The 18,859-nt window shown below is 42.7% G+C and overlaps 1 protein-coding gene across 1 annotated transcript; it reads left to right on the forward strand.

Moving 5' to 3' along the window:
* The first annotated feature begins 19 nt into the window (after positions 1-19).
* Serp1 (stress associated endoplasmic reticulum protein 1) lies at positions 20-3,848 on the forward strand. The gene is made up of 3 exons (XM_048424493.3): positions 20-397; positions 642-717; positions 1,946-3,848. Exons 1-3 carry the CDS (start codon positions 314-316, stop codon positions 1,984-1,986), a joined length of 201 nt encoding a protein of 66 aa, XP_048280450.1. The 5' UTR covers positions 20-313; the 3' UTR covers positions 1,987-3,848.
* The last annotated feature ends 15,011 nt before the right edge of the window (positions 3,849-18,859 follow it).

The raw sequence follows: 18,859 nt of genomic DNA on the forward strand, positions 1-18,859 counted from the left end.
GGGCGGGGTCTGCCCAGTGCTGACGTTGGCAGCCGAACCCGACCGGAGTAGTTCGAGGCTGCCGGCTGCGCTCTCCGGTTGTTATACTCTTGCTTCTTGTCCTCGCCCCCGGCGCGCCCCCCACCCACCCACCGTCGGCTGCTCGGACCGCTGTGGTTGGCGGCTTCCCGGCGCTCCGGTGCTCCCAACGCTCGGGCATCCCAAGCCCGGTGACCTTAGGTGGCGTAAAGCGCCGCGAACCGAGCCTCCCGGCAGCCCGGGAGCGGCAAACGAGTGAGTCCGAGGGGTTCCTGGGGCAGGTGGCGCCGCGAAGATGGTCGCCAAGCAGAGGATCCGGATGGCCAACGAGAAGCACAGCAAGAACATCACTCAGCGCGGCAACGTCGCCAAGACCTCGGTAAGGAAGAGCGGGCACCCTTCTCCATGCTGACGCCGGGACTGGGGGGCCAAGGCCCGCGCCGGGGCCGCGGCGAGTTCTCTTCCAGACCCGCCTGACTCTGGACTCCAGCTGCGGTGGAATCTGGGGCGGGAGGAGAGATCGGTGAGGTGCCGGTCGGCCACCTGGTCCTGGGGTGCAGGCCGCAGGAACCCGGGATCCCAGTGGTTTCTCTGCGTTTGAAACTGGATTTTCCTTTTTGCAGAGAAATGCCCCCGAAGAGAAAGCGTCGGTAGGACCCTGGTTATTGGCCCTCTTCATTTTTGTTGTTTGTGGCTCTGGTAAGTGTTTGGGGGGGAGGTGGGCTCTCTTGGTTTGGAATGACGTGGTGAACGATCAGTGGGTGAGTCCTACACGCGTTGTTCTCTACTCACCTGCTGAGAGTTTCACGGAATTGTTTTTTGTGAACCAAGTTACTTGTACCACAAACGGTGGTGCCCCAGAAATTTCTCCCACCTTGATTTGTGCTCAGGAAAGATTTTAAAAAGACAGAGAGAGATGAGATCTTCCTAATGATCCGTTGAAAGAAATTACAGGCCAAACAATTCTTGGAGTAAGAATGATTTGTAACCCCTTTATCAATTGTATTGCAAAAATCTTAAGAACATCGCTAACATCTGGATACTAGATTGAATTGTGCCGGCTTCTGAGGTCTCTATGTCAAAAACTAACTAAATCAAGTAAGATAGTCCAAAGAATCGATTGTCTGTGGAGGAAACATACCTCTTTGGCAATTTAATGTGGGAGACCAATGTTTTCAGATTTATGAAACGTATGTTGAGAAAACTTAGCTGCTAAAGCAACCTGCTTTTAGGGTGGTAGACCCTTGCCTCTGCAGATGCGCTGCAGAATGTCTTTCTGCCCCGCGTTGCTTTAATACGGAAGCTGTTAGTATTGAGACAGATGCTTTTGTTTTCCCGCATTCTACAGTTCCTGGGGTTTCCATTTCACTTTGCCGTTTTCCTAAACTTAACAACTTGAAGCCTTCTTGATAGATGGCCAAGAGCCAACCGGTTTATATAACCCAGAGATTACTGAGCTTCAGCTTTGTGGGAATAAGAAATGTGCATATGTTAGAACCAGGCTCGGAAGGGTGCGGAAGAGATGACCTGAAATAAGTCTCTGCTAGAAAAATGTGTGTGTTTTGGTGCTTTGGGTTTACTTCTAAAACAAGTTCGTGTCTGGAAGCTCTCTTGGACACCTTACAGGTAAAATTCAAGAAACCTTCAATTGAAGAAATAATTTGAGTTGGAGATGTAGCTCAGTGGCAGAGTACTTACCTAGTGTGCATGGGGCCCTGGGTAACATCCCCAGCACCACAAGATGGTAGTAATGTAAAGGCATTAATTGTTTAACTGTGATACACCTGCCTTCGCCTCCTATTACAATAAAATTAGGTTAGCGTTTGTAATGGCTTTCTGGAGTTTGCAGCTGCCATAGTAGGTTAATTTTCAGTTGACAGGCCTGTTTTCGTTGGCTTGTTTTAATATTTTCTCTCTCTCTTTCCAGCAATTTTCCAGATTATTCAGAGTATCAGGATGGGCATGTGAAGTGACTGACCTTAAGACGTTGCCATTCTCCTGTGAATTTTAGCTTGAACTCATTCCTGATGTTCGCTGCCCTGGTTACAAACAATTCAGTAAATCATCCTGCCTCAGAATGACGTTTTCATATCATTCTTCATGTGGCATTCCAAGGTTTCTTCAAGAGTCATTCCAGGTTTTCTAGTCCATACCACAGTGCCTTTCAAAAGCACCACACGAATAAAGCAATAAAATTTGATTATTAAGCTCCAGTAGTAGACTGTACTTATTCAGTACAGAATGAGTTTTATGTGGTTATTAAAACTTACGGCTAATTAGATTAAATCTGTGTAGCCAGGGTATAGATTTTGTTAACCCTAATGTGTAAATGGAATTAGCTTAACTTAAATTTTGGAATCTTAAGGTTTTCTATAGCTAGGCTTTATTACTCTCTTGAATTGAAAGCACACTCCATTATAGGGTCATCGTGTAACTATCCTATAATAAGGTGCTTAAACGTGGACAACTACACAGCCTAGTTTTACCACAATCATTGTCACCTAAAATGTTTGAAAAGCTTCAAGGGCATACTATAACTAGAAATTCTTACGGCTGCATCTGTGTTACCGACAATGTTTCTGTTACAAAGCCTTGAATTTTGCATGAGTAAGTATAGTCACCTACGATCAATCGCGTTTGGAACTCGGTGGAGCATTTTGTAACGTAATCAGTGATTGCAGTTTCACTAAAAGCTGTCATGTGGAATGAAATTAGGGAAGGTTTGCCTGTGTCGTACTGATTTCACCAGAATGAACTTAACAAGGGGTTTTCTGTGCTTGACAAGACTTCAGGGGGAAAGACTGTAGGAAGTGAATGCCTCCTCAAGACATGTTGAGTCCAGTGTGCCATAAGATATCTTAGCGTGTTGATTGCACTTTTAATACCAAAAAGGCACATCAGCTAAAAAATTATGATTGACATGCCCTTAGGGTACGAGGTCTGTCGCTCTAAAGTAGCATTTGAAATGAAATGAACTCACTGATAAGGATCAGTCTCGTCTTCCTTTGTCTGACTTGATAGGTTGTGATTGATCAAATCTTCTTTTTACTGATAGGGTGAGAGTGATGAGGCAGGGTTGTGGTTTCCTGGCGCTGTCAAAACTGCAAGTCCTGACTATTTATGGACTTAGCCAGAACTTGGTGCAGAAGCCAAGCAACGTCTGTGTTTGTGAATTGGAAGAAGCCTGCTTATGTTTGCTTTGTTAATTGCCTCGCTCCTGAGGCAGTTTCTTGAAATAAACTGTTTTCAAAGGAACAGAAGGGAACTTTACTACCTGTTCTGTAAGCAGTGTAAGCCTCAGGGGGCTTTGTTTCCCCTTGGATGTGGAGGAGAGTGAAGGAAAGGGGTGGTGAGGATGGAGAGGAACTTGTCTATGGACAGGAAAGAAAGCTGGCTGTGAGGCTGCGGGTCACTGATGCTTACCTGCCTCTTCACCCGTAAGTGAATCCCTACACTTGATTCCCTCTGAAGCAAGTCTTGGTTAACTAATTCTATTTTATTATAACTTTAAAAGTGAAAGATAGTTCTCTAAATTTATAGCAGGTGCCTTATTTTCTTTGAAGCAAATCATTCCATACCAGAATTTCCCTTGGTTTACTACAGGTAATTGGCTTTAGGGTATTTTTATTTTTAAACATACAATGTTTTAATTGATTTGTTAAATTGCTATAGCAATCATTTCACATTTGTAAAATTACATTCCCTTTGTATCTCATGTAATTTACCTATCGAGTGCATTTTATATTCAGGTTGGATTATGCATGTTTGGGTCAATGAAAGCTATGTTTGTTTGATTTATGATTTAAAAATAAAGTTCCCTGGATATTTGATGCTTTTGTTGTAAAAGAAAATGATTTTGTAGAGTTGTTATTTGAGTACTTTTCATAGTTCATAGAAAAGTATTTTAATGAATGCCTGTATTTAGCCAGATTGGTGGTGACACATCCCTTTAATCCCAGTACTCAGGAGTCAGAGACAGGCAATTCTCTGAGCACTAGGTCAGCCTGGTCTACAGGGTGAGTTCTACAACAACCAGGGTTACACAGAGAAACCCTGTCTCAAAAAACTTACTAAGAAAGAAAGGAAAGGAAGAAAGAGAATGTCTACTTAATTAAAGACTAATTAAGTTAGGGTTACTACTGTTGCTGTTATGAAGCATCATGACCGAAAAGCAAGTTGGGGGAGTAAAGGGTTTATTTGGCTTACATTTCCATATTGCCTTTAGTTGAAGGAAGTCAGGGCAGGAACTTAAGTAGTTCAGGAACCTAAAGGCAGGAGCTGATGCAGAGGCCATAGGGTTGCTGCTAGTACTGGCATGCACCTCATGGCTTGCTCAGTCTGCTTTCTTACAGATCCCAGGACCAGCAGGCCAGTGATGGTACCACCTACATCACTGTGGTGGTGTGGACTGGGCCCTCGCAGGCATTTTCTCAACTCAGGTTCTCTCCTTGTAGATAACTCTAGTTTGTATGTCAACACAGTAAAGAGAAGTACACATAAGGTCTGTAAGTGGACATAATAGCAAGGAAAATGGATAAAAGGCAAGAAAATTCAACACTCGTCTACTTAGCATGTAGTAGTTATTACCCAAGGTTGATTCAAGGAAAAACCACATTTCTTTGATCCCACTTTTCTACTCAGATTTTATATTATCTTGTAATGTTTAGCACAGCATGAAAATAAGTTTACTCATAATGATCTAGCTCTAACAGAACAAGGAGTTACCATTATGTAATGTGTATACTTAAATATTCAAATGCAAGACCAACGTGCATTCCCCAAGAGGCTTGTGATCTGGGGCACACGGCACTGCCATACAAAACTGTTTTAGAACTTGGTACTGGGTCTGTCAGTAAAGCCATGGTGCTTGGCATCTAGAAAACTTACAACATCTTGAAAGTCTCAGTTTAAACTTATACGTAAGTTTGATTTGCTTTCCACCTCCCGTGGCAGAAGGTAGGCGTTGACTTTAGTAGCAATTCCGTCCCTCTGTGCCCCAGTTTCTTTCAGATTGATGTGATAAATAAAGTACTCTTGACAAAGCAATGTAGGGGAGACAGTGATCTAGGGCTCCCTTTGGCTAATAGTTCCTTGTTATAGTCCCTCACAGTAGGGAAGTCACAGCAGCAGTGGGAACTTGAGGAAGTCGTTTTTATCACATCTGTAATAAGGAACTGCGCCATCCATACGCATATTGCCGGTACTCAGTTTGCTTCCTCTGCTCCTGTGAAGTCCAGGCTCCCCTGCCTAGGAAATGGTACCACTCATAGAGAATTGGTCTTCCCACCTCAGTCTAGAAGCCCCCACAGACATGAGCAGAGGCCATCTCCCCATGAGTCTAGATAACAGTAACCACCACACTCCTTTCGAGCTTTTCCTACCCAGCTCCATTGTACCGACTAGGCTCCAAATTGGGTCGGGATAGCATGACCTTATTCAGAAAAAAAAGTATTAATGAGCAATGAAATACTAGAAACTAAAGAGAACATAAAAGCTGGTCTTTTGTGACTCAAATCCCTGCGTGTTGCAGAAACAAGCTGGAACTGTGGGAAGATGGAAAACAATGCACATCTACCCGGTAACACACAGACGGAGCTATGGATGGGCTTTGACAGGCAACGACCCAAGGCATGGCCATGGCTGCCTCAGTAGCTCAGGGGAAACATAAATGCGGTGAGGTAGCGCTGTCGCTGGGGAACTGAAAGCCAAGGTTCTCTGACTCATTCTGCTCCTCAGAAACCACAGACCCGATCACAGATGTATGTGCATTTCACATGTACTTTGAGAAAAGCTTTTCATTTTTTTTCAGTCCTAATTCAAAGGGAAAAAAAAATCATCCTTTTATACGTGCAGTTTCTTTTGAAAGTTAGTTCAATGGGCATTTGCTATTGGTTTTTTCCTATAATAGAAAAACGGAAAATTGTGTTACCAGCACAACATACTTACTGGTAAAGTTCGCTATAATTTCATTGTATTTTATTAAAATGTTCTCATCTGTGGTGCTGAGAAATAACTCCAAAATAAAACTATTTTTAAAATAATTATTAGGAGCTGATGGGGTATGTCTATAATCCCAGCTCTTGGGAGACTGATGTAGGAAAATTTCCCAGAGCTCCAGGCCTGCAAAGTGAGACTAAGAAAGAAGGAAGGTCTCCTTTTGTCTTTAAAGATATGAATCCCATGATTTTTCCAGAGGTAAAATTTAAAGGTGCACTGCTGTTTTGGGAGTTTTCACTTCCACTGGGATGGAACAACTGTAGTCTTTGTTCTCAAGGGCACATCACATGGCTCCATTTGCCTTAGCCTTGTCCTTCACAGCTTCCCTCCATAGAATTGTTCTAGTCCTCGTTTGCCAGACTTCCTGTACTTTTCGGCGCGCGCGCGCGCACACGCGCGCACACACACACACACACACAGACACACACACACACTGCATCACTGCCCGTCTTCTCAGATTAGTTTTCATTGCAGGTCTAAATACTGAACCTGTTAGAACTTAGTATACTTCCGTGCTTATTAGTTCCGAGCCTTACTTTCTTATATCAAGTGTGGGCTCCCTAAGGACGAGAGCTCTATCTTTTGCTCTCCTGCTTCCACCACTCCGAGACCTCTATACAGTGGGACTCAGCGTATTAACCAAGAGACAAAAGCAATGGACGCCTGATGGTGGGTGATAACACCTCATCAGCAAGAATCTTGTCTTCCTGCTGGGCATGGTGGTGCACGCTTGTAATCCCTGCATTCTTAGGGCAGAGGCAGGAAAATAAAAGGTTAGATGTCAACCTAGACTGTAATTTGACCCTTATACTCCCACCCCAAATGCACAACATGTTGTACCACAATCCCAGCCACTGTGCTACAATGAGAGTTCAAGGCTAGTCTGGACAGTCGAGAAATAAGCTTCAAAAAAAAAATTAAGTGGAAAAAAGCATACCTCAGTGTTACATGGCTTGCCTAGCATGCATGAAGCCTTGGGCTTAACCCCTAGTGCCATCAAAGCAATATTTAAAAAATCCCAAACACACCATAACAGATCGTGTGTGCCCCTGTGAAATCCTCTAACACTGTAGTAACAGCAACAGCCACATACCACTTAAGCCCTCGTGACCTAGTTAAGAACTGTGCTCAGCACCAAAATGTAGTTTCTTGGAACAAACTCACCCAGGATAGACGTATAGGCTTGACATTTGGAAATACACCAAGAGCATGATATTTGTCCTTTAGTCATATTTGTAAAGGTCACATTAAGTGTTGAGAAAAAGCAAAGAGCATTTTATCAAAGAAAGGTAATACCTTACCACACCAGTTAGTCTGGTTATAAGGGTGAGACACCTGCCATTTCGAGCCTGTGCCTGGGGGCTTCAAATTGCTCGGCTCCACTTCCATCTTCGGTTCAAGGAGGGTCAAGAATGCCCACGTAAGACCCCTGCAAGTCTCCTGAGTGGACCCCACACCAGTTCTAGCCCTTGGGAACAGGTAGCCCCTCCTCACAAAGCAGCCACAGCACAGTGACGAACATTTAGGACGTGGTGTGCTTACCAAACCGGATCTCATATGCTGAATAAAAGACTTTCTGGGTCCTTTTAGAAATTGCCTTGTGTACAGTGCTCCTGACTCCATGTACATAGCCCCAGGCGCCCTGGAGTGTTGGAGACTCTAGGGAGGCAAGTTTGGTTTTCTGTCAATAAGAACATAGCTGCAAGTTCCAGGGCACTCGTACATCAGGAACTGAGTTGATAATTTCTGATAAAGGTTAATCATAAAGGTAAATAGCTATCCAGCGTATCAAAGCATGCTAGCTCCAGCCCGGACCACAAGAGGACAATTGTTGAGATACTCCCACAGGATTATGTGGAGACAGAAGCTTCCCGGAGGATGAAAGCCGTTGCCAAAGCTTGAAGTCACTTATTCTTGCTTGAGAACAGTATTAAAACGTTGTCTGATGCAAGAATCTTTTCTTGTGTTAAGGAGAACATGAAACTCCACCCACATTGCCTAGTGCTCGCAGGGAAAAGCCAGGCCCCACCTCGTCGAATTGCCTGTCACTCAGAACAGGGTCCTGCGGTCATGGGTAACTTGGAAGTCTGTTGAAAATAGCGTCCCACCCTGGTCAAGGCCCTCTGAATTAGAGCTTCAGTTTCCTCAGGATCTCCCATGTGTTCTGTCTGCAAACTGACATTGGGAAATGCTGAAAAAAGACTAGACTTCCTTTTTTATAAAAAGTATCTTTTAAAAATTATTTCAATGTATGGCTGTTTTGTTTGTTTCTATGTATGTTCACCACATGGGTACAGTGCCCATGGAGGTGAGGAAAGGGTGTCAGATCCCCTGAAACTGGAGTTCCAGACAGTTGTGAGCTGCCAGCTGCCATGCGACTGCTGGGAATTGAACCCAGATCCTCCGGAAGAGCAGCCAGTGCTCTTCGCTGCTGAGCCATCTCTCCAGCCTCCCACAGGACTCGATTTCCAATTCTAGCTGTGGTACTAAACGGCCTCATGGCCTAAAATCTCACAACCTTCTTTCTTTGCCTGACCGAGGGAAAGGAAATCCGTCTGCCTCAAACAGCTGTTACGATAAAAGCACTTTGCATAGTTAAAAATATTCAGTGCAAATAAGACACCGCTGACTAGGAGAATTTCAAAAACAGGAGACATCTGATAGGGTGCGGGACTTTCCTCACTGAAGGCAGAAGAAACGGCAGCCCTCACACTAGCTTGGCAAAAACCCAGCCTCCGATAGCTTGCTCTTCATAGATTTTTCCGATGTAATTTTACTTTGCCTTTAGAATAACTACCGAAAACTTGCAGGACTGTGATTCATATTTGGCTGTGTAACCCACAACATGAAATGCATTCTGTATGTACTTGGTCCTCAAAGATCTGCACTGGGAAAGAAAGAAAGAAAAAAGAAAGAAAGGAAGGAAGGAAGGAAGGAAGGAAGGAAGGAAGGAAGGAAGGAAGAGGCAAGGGGGGATCTTGGTTTCAAAGTTTGTTCATTCAGAGGTCCTTATGACATCTCTATCTCTGTATAAGAGACTTTCCCTCTGCATATGAAAAAGATAGTATGCAAATATACAGAAGCAAACACCTGTCCTTGGAAATGCTTCACTTCTCATGAAAAGAAAGCAAAGCTATTTAGAAACAATGGGCTAGATTTGATACTGTAATCATTCTAAAAATAACCTTAGGCTTACAGAAAATTTTGGCGCAGACAGGACAGAAGGTCTTGTGTAGCTTTGATTCAGCTTCCTTTTAAGAGTAACATCTTATAAACAGTATGGTGCATTTTTCAAATCAAGAAACTAGCGATAGTTTGGCATGGCTGCAAATGCCTGTAATCCCAGCGCTGTTCCAGGAAGGCTGAAGCCGAGGCTCAAATCTGAAGCCTGAGCACAAACGGTTAAAACTCCCATCTCAAACCAAACAAATCAAGTTAGCTGGGGAACAGTGCTTTAATTCCGTTTGGATTTTACAGATGTTGATGCTCTTTTCTTTGTTTTAGAACCCAGTGTCACTAAATTGCAATTTAGCCTTCACTCAATTTTTTTTTTTAAATAAAATAAATTGCTCCTAAGACTATTGTGTCATTTGTCTGGGGGCCAGCTTGTTATGTGATCTGTTTTATGTGTCTGCCTGATGTTTTGTCTTTAAAAAGCTGCTCTAAGTAATAAGATTTGTGGTTACTTCTAAACTCATAAAAGGTTTATGCCGAATTTTAACGTGTAAATGTGGCACATGCCTTTAATCCCATTACTTGGGAGGTAGAGGCAGGCACATATCTGTGAGTTTGAGGCCAGGCTGGTCTACATAAGAGTTCCAGGTCAGCAAAGGCTACATAATGAGACCCTGTCTTGCCCCCCAGTCCCTGAAAAAAAAAAAAAAGATGTAGAGATATGTGCAAATGTGCATGTGGTTTTTTTCTTTAAGACGTTATCATAAATACAGTTTCTCTTTGACTATACATTTTAATTACTTTAGAGATGACTCTACATTCTCTGTGTTTCAAAGTCAATTTCTTAAGTTTTCATTTAAAATAAAATTATTTTATCCAAAAGACGAGGTGTTTTACGAATTTAAAAATGAAGAAATGGATTAGAAAACAGTATAATTATATAAATATAAAACATATTTTTCATAGAATAGGTTAAAAGAGAATGATTTTAGATGATACACGGTGTTTTGTTTTGTTTTATTTTTTGAGACAAAGTTTCTCTATTTATCTCTGGCTGTCCTGGAATGCACTCACAAAGATCCACCTGCCTCTACCTCCCTGAATGAAGGGATTAAAGGCGTGCGCCACCACCACCCATCGATGACACAGGATTTTATATGGGGAACTTACAATTAGGGGTTCCTGGGAAACACAGACAATCACATGATTTTGCTAATTAAAAATGACTCCAGAGCTGGAAAGCTAACTTAAGAGCACTGTTGCAGAATAATCTTTTTGTACGCTGTGACTATGTGTCTTTGCCAAGGCACCTTCCGATTGGCTTAATCAAAAGCTAACTGACCAATAGGCAGGCAGTATAGGTGGGATTTCCAGGCACAGAGAGAACTCTGGAAAGAGAAAAGCCAGAGAGGCTGTGGAGATGCGGAATGAATCAGACATGCAGAATGGAAGAAAGGTAAATGCCGTGTGGTAGACCATAGATTAAGAAAAAATGTGGGTTAATTTAAGATATAGGAGCTAGTAGGATGTCTCAGCTAAGGCTGAGTTTTCATAATAAACGATAAGAAGACAGACACACATACATGAACTCGCAGAGACCTTCACAGGTCTGCATCGCATGAGCTCTAGACCTGAAAGGAGACACATGCCCCCATCCCTAACCCAGAAGCAGTCTCCAAGGGACAGATAACCCCTTGCAAATGAAAATTTAGTTTTCCTCAAGGGGGTCTCACTGGGGAAATAAATTATACGTAAGAGTAGACCGCATGCCCAGAGTAGATGGTCAACAGAAAGCAAACTCAACAGCATCTCTGGAGGTTTGCTGTCTCATAATGTGCTGTCAGGGTTTTTTAAATAAATAAAAAAAGATCAATAGACATACATGCTAGCAAAACATATACATAAATGAATCAGAACAAAGGTTTCTAGAACTATTTTTCCCTGAGATGTTACAATTACTCTGTTTTAAACTGTCTCTTCCAACATAAGTCAAAGCCTTGCTTCCTCCATCTGCTTCTACAGGCTTGATTATTTTAATTTGAGAGATACTATTTCTATGATGTCACCAGGAATGTCTGCCTTAGTGCATTGGGCAATCCCTTCTGTCCTGAAGGTGTGCTATCCTGACTACTTTGGCACACAGTGTGAGCTCATGTGTGTGCCCGCACACACACACAAACACGCACATACCCGAGCAAAATATTCATGCATGTAAAATAATAAACTTTAAAAATGTTTTTAATTTAAAAAGAAAAAATATTAATCACAACTCTGCTAAAACCTAACTGTGCTCTCCGATGCCTTCCCCTGTCTCCCCTACCCCCCTCAAATAATAACAATGTTCCATAAGATAGCCAGTGCTCCTGGCTCGTGGGCAGTCCCCCTTGATGGTGCCTATGCTGTCCTCAGCTCTTCCCTTTACCCTGGACTCCCTCTTCCCAACAAACTTTGAAATTCTTCATAGACCTCTCAACATACCTGTGATTACTCCTTTAATAGCTGTGTTGATTCTAGCATTATAATACCTCTCTAATTTGCCTTGTGGCTGAATATATCCAGACTACTGTTCAACATGCTACACAGATTCTTATGGACCACGTCCTCCTGATACATAAATCTGGATACCCTAAACCAACAGTTGACAATGAACAAGATGAGGAGACCACACCCCAACCCTATTCCCTGATAACAAGGACAAACAAATAAAAAGCCAGCAATTCAAATCCCATTCCTGTCACCCCATGAGCCTCCTCCTCTACTACCTACCCTTTCCATAAAATTCATCCTCTGTTTCTTCTATATAAACAAAAAGGCTGGGATGTTAAATTACAGATCCCAAATTGCTTTTCTCTCCCTCCTGAGTGCCAGACCACACCCTCATGTAGTCTGTCCCTTAGGCTAAGGAACTGAAAAATATGCAATGTACTGTGACTCAGGCCTTGCCCTGGTTGGTTTTTGTTAGCTTGAAACTAGCTAGAGTTATCTGAGAAGAACGAAACTTAATTGAGAGATTACCTCTATAAGACTGGCCTGTAAGGCAAATCTCTGGGGTACTGTCACTGTGGGTAATGCTAACCCTGGGCAGGTGGTCCCGGGATGGACAGGAAAGAAGGCTAGTCAGTGTGGTGGGACATGCCTCTAATACCAGCATTCAGAAGGCAGGCAGGCAGATAGATCCCTGAGTTTGAGGCCAGTTTGGTTTAACAGAGTGAATTCCAGGACAGCCAGAGCTACACAGAGAAACCCTATCTTAAAACACCAAAGGGAAGGAAGAAAAGAAGGAAGGAAGGAAGAGAAGGAGAGGAAAGGAGGGAGGGAGAGAGGGAGAGAGGGAAAGAGGGAGGTGGGCAGAAAGAAAGCAGACTAAGGAGGCCAGTAAGCAGCCCGCCTCCATGGCTTCTGCATCAGCCTCCACCTCCAGGTTCCTGCCTTGACTTCCGCCCTGTCCTTCCTCCATGACAGAGAGTGAACTTAGAGTTTGTGAGAAACGATAAACCCTTTGCTCTCTGAGTTTACCACAGCAGGAGAAACCCAGCTGAGCCAGCCTTGATGGGAAAAGCAAGCCCACGTTTCCACCCCATTGCCCAACAGCAGGGCAGCTTTGAACTACTGTCCAATCTAGTACCTCCCACATAGACTAGGTTACAGAACCTGTCCACTGTCCTCCTTTAAACCTGTAAGAATCTGAAACCCCTTTGTTCCGGGGGTTGAACGCTCTTTCCTTTAGGACTCCTATCACGCTATATATAGCAGTTACGCCTTCGAAGAGCAGCACCTCCGGGGGGATTTGGAGGAGCCCCAGGGTCTGAAGGGGAGGCGCTCTCTCTTCAAAGCTCCTCATGTTGCTTGTGGTATGGGCGCTTTTCCTCTTCAAACCCTAATCAGGGTCCCAGAGCTGGGCATCTCCAGTCAGCTCCTTTCCCTGAACTCCTTGGTTTCTGCTTCATTTTATTTGTAACATTGTTCTAACAACTGGTTAGATACATCTCCAGGAGCTGGAGAGATAGATGCCTCAGTAGTTAGAAGCGATTGGCGCTCTTGCAGAGGATCCAGCTTTGGTCCCCAGCACCGCTACTGTAGTGTGTAATTCCAATTCCAGGAGATCTGATGCCCTCTGATTTCTACAGTCACCAGGCCTGTCCATGGTACAAATACATACACCAGCAAAACATTCATACGCATAAAAACATCTAAAATATTTAAATATGTGTAGAACAATGGACTGTCAGTATGCTACAACCACATTTGTTAAAATGTTGCCATGTTTGCTTTAAAGGTTTCCTTTTCCAGGTGAAAATAAGGGTAGGGTGATAGTCCAGAGCTTCTGTTTGTGTTTAGCGTTCACACGGCTCTGGGTTTAGCTTTTAACATCATCAGAGTAGCTGGATAAATACATGAGTGCCGCATAAATAGATACATGATAGACAGATATGGGATGGACAAATTAGGATGCAGACACCCCCTTCTTTGTCTTCTGAAGTCAGTGTGGGATCCTCCCACATTTTGTACTTTCACCCCCTGTATAACAATAAATATGGGTAGCATACTCTTGTACATTTTCAAAGATCAAATAGCTGCTATCAAATGTATATTTTTATATGTGGCTTTATAGTCAACATTTCATTTTGGTACTGATGCATGACATACACCCTGGGATTACCAGTATATGCCACAGCAGTCCAGCTTTACCTGCACTTTTGGAGTCATATGAAAAATGCATTGCCAAATTTTTAGAACATGGTGATATACCCGTTCTGTAAGTTTTATGATTTGGGCTCTCATATTTAAATATAGATATATCTTGAGTACTTTGGTGTATGGTAGCAGGTAAAAAATTACTTTTATTCTTCTGGGTGTCAGGATCTAATTTACATAGTGCAATTTGCTTAATGATATTTTGCAATGCTGAATTGTCTGGCAATCGTGCCGAAAACCAATTGATCATTTATACACTGGTTCCTTCCTGGACTTAACATTTCTAACCATTGATCTGTATGTATGGGCTTATTTTAGCCCACCGTATGTATGGGCTTATTTTAGTCCACCATGTCCCTGTCGCTTTGTTTTGTGGTGGGTTTTGAAATCAGGAAGTGTAAATCATCTAACTTTGTTCTTCTTTTTCAAGGTCGTTTATAGCTATTTTGGGTCTCTCGAGTTTCCCTATGAATTTTCAGAACAGTTTGCCAGCTTCTAGCAGGAAGCCAGCAAACATTGACACTCTGTGACTGCTGCACAACAGTCTGGGCTGTGTTGCAGGCTTTACAATATTGTTTCCCAATCCCCAAACAAGGCATTTCTTTTCACTTATTGGGGTATTCTTTCAGCAATGCAGTTTTCAAAGAGTATTCTTTACACTTTGATGACATTTGTTTCTAAGCACTTTATTTCCTTGAGCTTCTTTGTAAGTAGTTCTCCTGATCTTATTTTTGTCTGCTCTGTACTAAGGTACAGATAGATACAATGTGTCCTGCACTGGTCTGCTGGGTACTAGTGTGTAGATAAATACAATTTGTTGTGTGTTAACTGGAATGTGTCCTGCAGCCTCACTGCTTTTATTTGTTGCTTTTAATGGATTCTTTTTCACATATAGGATTTTGTTAGCTACAAACAGTCATAACTTGACTTCTTTCCCTTCCACTCTGAGTAGTTTTAATTTCGTTTTCCTGGGTACTCACTGAGTTGTGCACTGTCCCACACAGACCGCAGCACCGGGCATCTGTACCCAGTTCCTGGTCTTTTACAACAGTAAAGAGATCTGTTAGCTGCTTCTCCACAGCCACACCACCCTTCCCTAAGTCCCTACCAACCATTGTTCTACTTTTTCTTTTGCCCATTTTGCACCTTTCATAGAAGCAGTGTGATACCATTGTATATCCTTTTTTGCCCGACTATTTTACTTGGAAGAATTATTTCAAGGTTCATTTATTTTACAGTGAGACTCAATTCTGCTTCTTGTTATTTTTCTACCATCTGCTGATGGACAGTTGGATTGTTCCTACTTCAGGCTGTCATGAATAGCGTTGCTAAGAGGATTCAAGTACAAGTTTATGTATTGAGCATTTGTGTTTTCATCTCCTGGGTGTGCACCTTTCAGAAGAGTCGATGAGTTTTAGAGAAATTTCAGAATGAGTTTGTCTTTTGTTCGCTCGATGTGAGATCGATTGGGAGACAGATAGCGATGGGCGTGGATACATGACTACTCATTTTAAAGACAAATGGTAGCATTACACAGATACTTTTTCTCATTACTTTTCCACCTAAAGTATATCCAGATAAGGAAACAAAAGTAAAGCTTGCGTCCCCTGGCAGCAGCCCATGTTGCCCACACCAATGGAGGATGACAGATCATCCTCTGGTGGTTTTGTAGCTACATGATCAGGATGTTCCATGGTTTACTCAACTAGCCATCTGTTCATGGGTATTTCGGCAGTTTTTAGAGTCATATGTATTACTAGTAAAACTGAAAAAGTCATCTGCATATTGTAGTTACATATACATATGTGTGTGTGTGTGTGTGTGTGTGTGTGTGTGTGTAGAGGTGGGTCTCACTGAATGACCTGGTACTTGATATGTAGGCCAGGTTGATTCACAGAGATCCTCTTGTCTCTGCCTCCAGAGTGCTGGGATTAAAAGTGTGCACAACCATGTTTCTGTATAAATTTCTGCTTTAATTTCAAATGTTTTCCATTTCTTTTGGGTGTACCCAAGTTCCTGTTTATCTTTCTGTCAGCTCCAAAGGAAATTCTATTTCCCCAGTGTCACCCGACAACATCTGGAATTAACTAAAATTCTCAAAAATGGAGGGGCACACCTATGAAGGATGTTTGCTTAATTTGAAGTGGGAAGATCTACTTCTAATCCAGATCTTTGAGGTAGAAAGACACACCTTTAATTCGAATCTTTTGAGCTAAGAAAACCCACCTCTGATCTGGGCCAATCCTTCTGCTGGAATCTACATAAGGATTTGAAAGAAGGAAGCTTTTGCTCTTTACCTGCTTGCTCTTGCCTGGTTAGCATGTTCATCCCTTCACTGGTACTACAGCCTACTTCTTCAGGATCCCAGTGTATACTGGAGACCAGATGAGACACCCAGTCTTGTGAACTGAGCAATACCTGAATTCTTGGAACTTCCATTCATAGGCAGCCATTATTGGATTTGTTGGACCACAGACTGTAAGTCATTTTAATAAATCATATATATATATATATATATATATATATATAATCACCCATCAAAAAATACTCCTGTAGTAGAATATGTGTGACTTTATTTGAAAAATGGTACAGAAAAATGAGGGAGGACAGATCAAGGCATGTTGCTCCTCTTGGTGTTTTTTTTTTGTGTGTGTGTGTGTGTGTATTTTATAAATTTGAAACTGTTTTCAAATAAAAAGTTTTTAAAAAGTTTTGTATCACCAGATTAAAAAGATAATCATGCCAGGTGGTGGTAGCAAATGCCTTAGTCCCAGTACTTGAGAGGCAGAGGCAGGTGGATCTCTATGAGTTCGAGGCCAGCCTGGACTACAGAGCAAGTTTCAGGACATCAGGACATCCAAGGCTACACGAAAGAAACCCTGTCTTGTAAAACCAAAGTCGAAAACAAAAACAAACAAACAAAACACAAAGCCAATATTTTAGCTGGGCCCTGGAGCACATAGCTACAATCCCAGCACACGGGAGCAGAACCTAGATTGCAAATGCTAGACCTGCCTGGTCTACATAGTAAATTTCAGTCCCACCAGGGTTATACAGGGAGACCTTGTCTCAAACAAAACAAAAAGATAATCTCTTGCTTTCTTAATTTTCCATTCATGCTGCTTTTTAAAAAAAGAATAACTACATTAATATTTTTCATAATGCTATGATGTCACCCTGGGTTCAATTTCTGCAGCTGTTACCCTTACGGAGCCACCTGTTAACTGCATCTGGAGACGGCAGCAACAGAAAGGAGACTCGGCTGAGAGCATCCTGAGAGCGCCCACCCTTTGGACCTGCTCTCAGGGACACCCACAGAAACCAATTTCAGGATCAGCCGGAGTGAGGCAAAATCAAGGAGCTTATTAAGAAAAGATCAGGGACAGGGCGTGCTCCAGACTCAAGCACAGAAACACACAGGCTGGGGAACCACTGGGTGACTCAAGAAAAGGGCAACCACCCAAGGCTGGTGCAGAAGTCTCCAGAAAAATCTCTAACTACATTCCTCCAAGGAGGTAATTTCCAACAATGTTTAAAGATGAAGCAAAGTACAAGTAAAATTTGAAATTAAGCAAAAATGTAAGAGTTCATTAAGTTATTTCTCGTATCTTAAAGAACATCTTTTTGTAAATGAACTTGTAAGGTGGTTTTGGTTTTGGTTAAATCACAGGGCCTGTAACTGCCTTTCTCTCAAGCCCCCAAATGAGGCCGCACCCCTACAGCTCTCTCCCTCTTCCTGTCCTCCTCTCTCCCCATCTCTTTCTTTTCTTCCCTCTGTTCCCTTTCATCCTTCCCTCCACATTCTCTTCCTCCCTGCCTCTCTACCCTCAGCATTGATAATAAAACTTGCAGCTTAGTGGCCTTGCAGCCAGGCCAGGCTGATTCTCCCTCCTGAAGACTTAGAAAAGTCAAAAGTGTCCTTCCTTCCCTGGATTTTAAGGGACGGCTCTGTCCTTTCAAAACCCACCAGGCTACCTTCAGTATAAGAACCTATTGTTTCTGTCTCTCTAACCTATCCCTCCCTTCAAGGCCTGAGGTCTGGAGACTCTCTGAATGGAGCGTCTTCTGAAGGGGAATCCCTAGTCTGTTCTTTTTCACGAGTCTACTGTGTCTGCTCTTTCTTTTAAGTTGGGCATTTTATGAAGTGCACTGTTTTCATTTAAGGATGAGGGGGAAGCACCGATACATCAACTCAAGACCACAAGCATTCTGGCCCTAAAAAGGCAGCGTTTATATGTTGTTTGAGCTTTATGAAGGAAAACAAAGATTATCTCTTAAACAGCTTTGGGTTTTATTAGTTTTGTTAGTTCATGTCTTTCAGCAATAGGAAATACAGATGCGGGGAGGGCTGTCTTTTGTTTTCCACATCCCGTTTAAATTTTTCCTGCCTCTCCATGCTGCCTCAGAAATGTCTTTGTGTTGCTTTTTTTTTTTTTTTTTTTTGGATTGACAGTATGAGAAAAAAAGGCATATGATGTTAAAATTAGTTAAAAATAACCACAAAGCACTACATGCTGAAAGTGGACCCGCACACTGCAGTGTAAAATGCATTTCCACCTCCCTTCAATGTCATCATAATTCAGTGGGGTGTGGGAACAGCTGGAGCACAAAGAAAACGCTGTTGTCAGTGTCCAGAGAAGTCAGACTTCTAGTTACGAAGCATGGAATTTAGTTAAAACATGCGTTCACTGAAAATGAAGTGATCACTGCAAGAATGTTGCAATATATCATTTTCTCTCTAAAACGATCAGGTGTGTGTGTATGTGTCTGTGTGTGTCTGTGTGTAGGGGGTGTCTGTGTGTGTGTGTGTGTATGTGTCTCTGTGTGTGTGGGGGTGTCTGTGTGTGTGTGTATGTGTCTCTGTGTGTGGGGGGCTGTCTGTATGTGTGTGTATGTGTCTCTGTGGGGGGGTCTGTGTGTCTGTGTGTCTGTGTGTGTGTGGGGGTGTCTGTGTGTGTGTATGTGTCTGTGGGTG

Source organism: Myodes glareolus, chromosome 20, assembly GCF_982192425.1.
Source record: "Myodes glareolus chromosome 20, mMyoGla1.1, whole genome shotgun sequence".
Classification (NCBI taxonomy): Eukaryota; Metazoa; Chordata; class Mammalia; order Rodentia; family Cricetidae; genus Myodes; species Myodes glareolus.